This window comes from Musca vetustissima, unplaced genomic scaffold (assembly GCF_032173495.1).
Source record: "Musca vetustissima isolate MV318-11 ecotype Yass unplaced genomic scaffold, APGP_CSIRO_Mvet_v1 utg100052, whole genome shotgun sequence".
In the NCBI taxonomy this organism is placed as follows: domain Eukaryota; kingdom Metazoa; phylum Arthropoda; class Insecta; order Diptera; family Muscidae; genus Musca; species Musca vetustissima.
Window position 1 is genome coordinate 20,210 of NW_026879892.1, and position 7,999 is coordinate 28,208.

A 7,999-nucleotide genomic window follows, 5' to 3' on the forward strand; every position below is an offset into this window, starting at 1 on the left:
TACTGGGACGATCCTAATGAATTAGTAGAACGCTTAAAGCTGTTGATAGCATCACAACAAGCTGGCAACAACAATCATACGAATGAGATTGTTTCTATTATCGAAGAACTAAGAGAAGGAAACTTAATATACTAAGTAATTAAAAACTAAATAGATGACCGTTGATAAATTTGGACATCATTATAATCAAAAGTATAGCTCGTTAGCATTAAGGGGAAATGTTTCGAGAATACTTGGAATCAATATTGACAATGATAACAATCTTGACATACAAAATAAAAAAAATTAAAAACGTGGCGCCACCATCGGAAGGAATGGATGCAGTCAACCAATCATATGTACATTCACAAAACAAACACTTACAAGAAATATTAAAGAAAGGTATAATTCAAGAATGCAGTACTATAAGAGAAGAAATATCACAGCTAAAGAAATCACAAAACGAAATTTTTAAAATTTTATCTCAGTTTCCATTTAACTCACCAGCTACAATATACCATACTGAATAGAAACATGGAAAAACGAAAATTAGTAAACGAACTACATACTCAAGCACGGAAAAAATTCGTAAGACGAAGAGTTATTACAAAGGGTATCGATGATTTATGGCAAGCTGATTTAGTAGAAATGGGCAATTATTCCAAAACTAACAAGGGCTATAAATTTATGCTTACAGTCATCGACACTTTTTCGAAATATGCATGGGTTGAAGCTCTAAAATCCAAAAATGCTACTGATGTTTATAGAGCCTTCGATATAATTTTGAAAGCTGGAAGAATACCCAAGAATTTACAAACTGATAATGGAAAAGAATTTTTCAACAAGGAATTTTCCAAACTTATGCAAAAATATTCAATAAATCATTTCTCCACATACAGTGTATTGAAAGCGTCAATTGTTGAACGTTTCAATAGAACATTAAAAGGTATGATGTGGAAAGAGTTTAGCTATAATGGTAATTATAAATGGATTAATATTTATAAAGATTTAGTTGCGAAATACAATAAAAGACCACACCGTACTATACATATGGCACCTTCCCAAGTCAATTCCACAAATGAGAAAGCGTTACTTAAATCTGTATATAATCACATAAAAATTTTTAAAAAACCCAATCTGCGTGTTGGAGATTATGTACGTATAAGCAAATATAAACATCAATTCGAAAAGGGTTACACACCAAACTGGACAACAGAAATTTTTAAAATACGTTCAGTGCGTATTACGAATCCTACAACATATTTACTAGAGGACTATGAAGGAAATCCAATACAAGGCTGTTTCTATAGGGAAGAACTTTTACCTACAAAATATCCCAATATATACTTCATAGAAAAAATTATAAAATATAAGGCTGATAGAGTTTATGTTAAATGGTTGGGGTTTTCAAACAAGCATAATTCATGGATTGATAAGAATAATGTAATATAATTTAAGATAAATTTTTCTCAATAAAAATTATATAAAAATATGTATACCTTTGTGTTTTTATTTATTTTAAAAAAGAATCTCGCAATGTCAAGAACATTCACTTTAACCGGTAATAGTTCAATTTTACACTCAAATTATTCACCGCCTATAGAATTAGGGGATGTTGAATATGAGTGCAGTTTAATTGATTTTCAAACCTACAACTCAATACCTAATGTGGATGATGATAATAATTTGTTTCATATTGGTGACAAAATAATAAAAATACCAATAGGATCGTATGAGCTACAAGACATCGCTGACTATTTAGAAACTGCTTATAAAAATATATACATAAATAAAAATATTAACATTAAAGCCAACAATAACACATTACAAATAGAAATTGAATCATCTCATGACCCAATATTCTTTAATAAGGATAAATCTATTGCAAAACTCTTTGGATTCACTGAAAAAATTTTGGAGCCCAGACAAAAACATGTTTCCAACCTTCCAGTAAATATTTTAAAGGTCAATGTTTTACAAATACACTGCAACATTGTAACTGGATCGTTTATGAATAATTCACCTGCTCATATCTTACATGAATTTGATTTAGATGTTCCTCCGGGCTATAAATTAGCTGAGAGACCATTTAATCTCATTTATTTGCCTGTAAACGTCAAAGAAATAAGTCGTCTTGAAGTACAGATATTAGATCAAGAAGGTCGCTTAGTAAATTTTCGAGGGGAGGAAATCACACTTCGAATTCATATAAGATCAAGACAAACATGATTATTTATAATAAATATAAATATAAACAGATATCTAAAAACATTCCACAACAAGTTGTTAAACCAACAAGACCTCCCATAACTAAAAAAAATAAAGAATTTTTAAAACTAATTAAATTAAAAGTCAAGCCAAATGTCTGAAATTCTCAATATTAATGAGCGTCCATTCTCAGATGAGAATATTGTAAAGAGAGATTATCATAGCTATGTTCCCTATATTCAATCGTTTAAAAATAATGATGAAATTCGTATAAGTATACAAAATCAAGACCTATACGTTCTGCCATCCGAAAGTTATTTATATATTGAAGGCTATTTAAGAAAAGCAAATGGTGAAAATTCTTCAAATGCTAGACTAAGGAATAATTGTGTGGGGTATATGTTTGATGAAATTCGATATGAGTTGAATGGAATTGAAATCGATCGTACACGTTATCTAGGTGTAACTACGAAAGTTAAAAATTGGATTTCTCTAAGTGAATCTGAAAGTAAAGTTATGAGTAATGCTGGATGGGGTGTTGATGATGTGTCAACCAATTCCTTCAACTTTTGCATGCCACTGAACCGTTTGCTTGGATTTGCTGAAGACTTCAAAAAAGTAATTTGTAATAGCAAACATGATTTGATTCTTTTGCGGAGTGCCAATGATACAAATGTATGCTATTCTACAGACTCAAAAGAAGATATTCGTCTTACTATTACAAACATTGTGTGGAAAGTGCAACACATAAATTTGTCTGACTATAGAAAAATTAGTTTCTTGAAAACAATAAAGGATGGAAAAACATTACCAATAGCATTTCGTAGCTGGGACTGCTACTTTAATCCAACATTTGTTGGTGGAAGACAACACAGCTGGAATGTTAAATTATCGGCAAATCATGAAAGACCACGATATGTGGCATTTGTATTTGAAAAAGATCACAAATTGATGCATTGTGATCTTCAAAACATCAAAGTACATTTGAATTCAGAAACGTATCCCTATGATGATTTAAATCTAAAGTATGGAGAAAATCGCTATGCAGTACTTTACGATATGTATACTAAGTTTCAAGAAACATACTATATGAGAGAACCACATCCACTTCTTTCCTACAAAGGCTTTAAAGACAATCCAATTGCTGTCATTGATATAAGTAATCAAAACGAAGTCGTGAAGAATGGACCAATTGATTTGAAGATCCAATTTGAAACCAGTACACCAATTCCCCCAAATACTTTAGCATATTGTCTGATTATCCATGATCGTCTGGTGGAATACATACCTTTGACTGGAATTGTTCGAAAAGTAGTATAAGATATTTATACTTACATATTATATTAAACATTAAATTTATTTAAATGAAATAAAACACATTTCTTTACAATGAAATAATTTACACTTTGTTTATTATTTATATATAGATATATATATATAGATACATATATTTTTATATATTGTTATTTACAATGGGAACTTATAAATATACATTCAATTCATCAATGTCAATATTACATGGAATATCTAAATCTGTTTCCATTGGAATGGAAAAATCAAAGTTTAAACTATTTAAATAATCTTCGTCGATATTTAAATACCTATCTAGCTCATCATCATTTATATCACTACTAGATAAATCTATATCCAATGGTCTTGAAAAGTCAAGGTTAATGTTACTTACATATTCATTTTCAATATTTCTATGCCCCCATGCATAAGTATTTATTTTATCGTCTTTGATTTTTCTTTTTGTATCTTTACAATTTAAAACTATCTTAAGCATTTTATTTGTATACAATTGGTGCATCTTAGACCTAAAATTAATCATGACATCTGTAGTTATTTTTTCATTTAGTAAACATTCTTTATAATCATTTATTGTATATTTTGCAATTACACACTTTTTAACGCCCTTTGCTTTCTTTACTTCTTCGCCATCTTCAACCTGGAAGGAATACATTTTAGGTCCTAATCCAACAAACGTGGTCATAATTCTTCCACAGTTCTCATCCTTCATCATACCAATTATTTTCTTATTTTTTCTGGGGATTTTATATATATTGTCATCTGGATAATCGGATGTATCAAACTGCAAGTCAATGTCAGATTTTATGTCTTCGTATACATCATCCGTTTCAATATCTAAAATAAATGAGTCCGTGTCTGTATAACAAAGAGTTGCACGATTGCCAAATTTTTTTTTAATATATCCATAAAAGAAATCATACATTCTATATTTAGCAAGTTCTAAAATACAAAAACCTAAATAAATAGGTTTATTGTATGTTACGTTTGTTTTGTTCATTTGGATTGCCCATAATTCATCATCAAATTGTGATGCACTATGAAAGTTTGGTTTTGATATCAATTTTTGAGCACCAATTCTACGTCTATCTTTATATTCCCAATGATTGACTAGTTTAATGTTCTTCCTTTTATCCACGTTTTCCATTGTTTTCCCAAAAACAGAATTGTTATATAGTTTATATAAGTCTTTAAGAAATGAATTAGATGCCTTTTGTCGTTCGGCTGTATTTTTATCTATATATGGTGCTAACCATGGAGATTGACGAAACGAAATTACAAAATGAACTTTTGTTAATTTTAGCCCATTTTCTAAACATTGTTTTAAATTCATATAATGTATTGCATAGTTTTTCTTTGGACTAAAATCAGCAATAAGCTTCTCATATTTTGAATCCCCAACCTTTTTATTTTCTGCACAAAAGGGTAAATCATTGTGTAGATCATGCAATTCTTCCGGATACTCAAGGTCTACAACATATATGTATCCAATGGTAGAATTATGAATGAATTTAAGAATTTCCTCAACATCTATTATCGCCTCCTCAGGTTGCAACCATTTAAAATCTCCTTCTGGAAGATACTGCTTCATCCCCCAACCATACAAATTATTGGCATCCAAATATAATAAATAATGTGATGGCAAATTTGGATTGTAGTCTTTCATGTACTTGTTATTTGCTTTTGCAAATCTTTTGGTACATTGAACTAGACCACCCCTGATACCTTTTTTGATAACATTGAACATGTTCAAATCTCTTAGAAGATCAAGTGTTATTTTCGTAAAACGTAACATTGCATCAAAAGACAAGCCTGGTGCAGTATAGTACTGACAGGGATCAAGTTTATGAACTCTTTTACAGGAATTTCGAAAATTCTCAAATACATCTGTTAATAGGAGCACATCTGTCTTCAAATATAACTCCATATAGTCTTTTAATGATTGACAGTTAAACGTCTCCCACACACGTTTTGCATGTTCATAATCACCAAAAGTACAACTGGAATTATATAAAGTGCTGTGGAAATCGTCAATGGATGGAAGAACTGTATCATTTAGTTTATCAAAGGAGTCTAAATATTCATAGCAAAATATTCCTTTTCGCCTCATTAAATTAAATTGGCTATCATTGGGAAAATGTGCCCTAACTGATTTCAAATCTACATCTTCCAAATTGTTGGCTAACGTTTCCAAACTTGCCGCCATAAATTTAAAGGAATCTAAAAACCTATATTCAAATTCCATACCATTATCCATATCAACAATATGTGATAATGAAATATATAATTCTTTATTTTGTGGAATTATATTAGTTTTCTTACTAGGGATATATTTAATTAGTTCTTTTATAAAAAGATGGCAATCGTATCCAGAAAAATTGTGGAATAAAATGGGAATAAATGTTGGAATAGTATAGTTTATATTGCACTCGTTGTGTGCAGCCCCCCTATACTGACCAGTTATGTGACAATGATCACGAACCCTATCACTACCTAATTCCTCATCACAAATATGACAATATACTGCAGTGGCAAAGTCTACAATTTGAGATGGCGTTAAAGGTGTCATTGGCTTATTGATACTTAAATATTTTTTATGAATATCCCTACACTTATTATCCAACATTTTAACAAATTTTTCTACTGCATCCTTACCAGTATATATATATAATTCATCTAAGCTATTATCAAAATTACATTTAATATTAAAACTAAAAGCACATGGAATATGCTTATTTATTATATTATCTATGTTCGCCGTTTTTTCTAATACGCATTCAAAGTCTGCGTATATAACAAACGGGACATTCATTTGCTTCTTATAGTTTTTAAAAGATAACGTGCTTTTACCTTCTTCTGGCATTTTTGTTACAACTTTACTGCATAGCTCCTTGTGTCTTTCCATCATTTCTATCTTGTTTGTATAATACAAACACTGGTTGCAAATATGTAGACGCCTATTGTCTCTTGTCAAATGGCTATGCACTAACCTAAAATAATAAAAACAAAAAAAAAAAATAAATAAATAAATATTGCATAATAATTGATTTTTTGTAATAAAATCACAATTTACCTAGATAAATATTTTATCCAAATGTAATGAGCTTTGTCATCATTTTCCAGCAACAACAAATTCACATGCGTATCTCTTACATGTTTCGTGATGAAATATGGTCCAACTATGGAATGTGAAGAATAATCGAATCCAAACACATTGATGCTAATGTTTGGATTTTTTTCTTCAAACACTTTTATGTACTTCAGCTCCATCGGAAATTCTATTCCTTCAAAATTCAGTGTTATTCCATTTTGTAATACTATAAATGATGAGTTAATATTTTCTATTGCATATGAACATGTTTGTGAAGGGTTTTTAGGGTGCGGAGTTTCCAATGCAGCAATCATACACCATTTAAAGCAATATATGTCTTGGTTATAAATATTGATACATGCTCTTTTATTTTTTATTACTTTTGGGGTTGGTATATATTGAGAACCTCTTATAGGCGAATGTTTGTAAATATTGATTTTCAAACTAAAAATCTTTAGAAGTGCCCAACCAGAATCCCGTTCTTGAAACTCAGACATCTTCGTTTTAATATACTCGAAATGGTCATTCAATATAGGATCTATGTTGGTAGCTCTATCAAGCTGTGTAACTTTGGTATTATGATATATTTTTTTTACTATTAAGTTTTCATTTGATTGTTTAACATATTCTCCACATAGCTCCAATTGAAATTTTATTAACTTGTGGCGATTTAATGCATCTTCAAGCTGGCTAATAATTGTATGTTTTGCATCCTGAAATATAACGTCAACCTCTAAAGTTTCTTCCTTGATTTTGTATTCGAAGGTTTGAATTCGGTTGTTGTATCCACTTCTTACTAATTTCATGTTATTTTTTTTATTTGATTCATCATCTTTCTGTTGAATTTGTCGTTGGAGATGATGTTGATTAAAGCTTTGTGGGTTTTGTCCTATATCTGCATGAGTATAATTTTGATGTTGCTGAAGGTATGCTTGCTGTTGGTGTTGATTGCTTTGCTGCCATAATCCTTGGGGTTGTTGCCATGTTCCTGTAGGGTGTTGAAAATGTGCTTGTTGCTGCCATATTTCTTGAGATTGTTGCCATGTTCCTGTTGGCTGTTGAAAATAAGCTTGATGTTGTTGTTGATCATTCAATGTTGTTGCATGTTGAGGATTTGCATGTTGCTGATTTGTTTTCTGTAGTCCTTTGAGATGATATGGATGATAGACCTCATAATGCAATTTCAGTGCTTTGTTGTGTAAAAACATTTTGTTGCATACTGCACAAATTTTATGCAATAGCAAATGCTTCTTAAAAGTAACAGCAGAGCTGCATGTTTTCGAACAGAAATTGCATTGATATCTTTCCATTTTAAACTTTGCCGATAAAAATTAATATTCACAGAAATAAGTTCACTTTGCGTGTAATTGTCCGTGAAATAGCACTTTTTTATCTTTCAAAAATTAATTCTCG

General features: G+C 30.3%; 2 protein-coding genes across 2 annotated transcripts; one reads left to right on the forward strand and one right to left on the reverse strand.

The window, feature by feature from the left end:
* Positions 1-2,340: 2,340 nt before the first annotated feature.
* Positions 2,341-3,507, forward strand: LOC133325052 (uncharacterized). The gene has a single exon (XM_061533879.1). It carries the CDS (start codon positions 2,341-2,343, stop codon positions 3,505-3,507), a length of 1,167 nt encoding a protein of 388 aa, XP_061389863.1.
* Positions 3,508-6,473: 2,966 nt separating this feature from the next.
* Positions 6,474-7,794, reverse strand: LOC133325053 (GATA zinc finger domain-containing protein 10-like). The gene is made up of 2 exons (XM_061533880.1): positions 7,384-7,794; positions 6,474-6,485 (listed from the first exon to the last, which is right to left on the reverse strand). The coding sequence occupies exons 1-2, from the start codon at positions 7,792-7,794 to the stop codon at positions 6,474-6,476; spliced, it is 423 nt and encodes a 140-aa protein (XP_061389864.1).
* Positions 7,795-7,999: the final 205 nt, after the last annotated feature.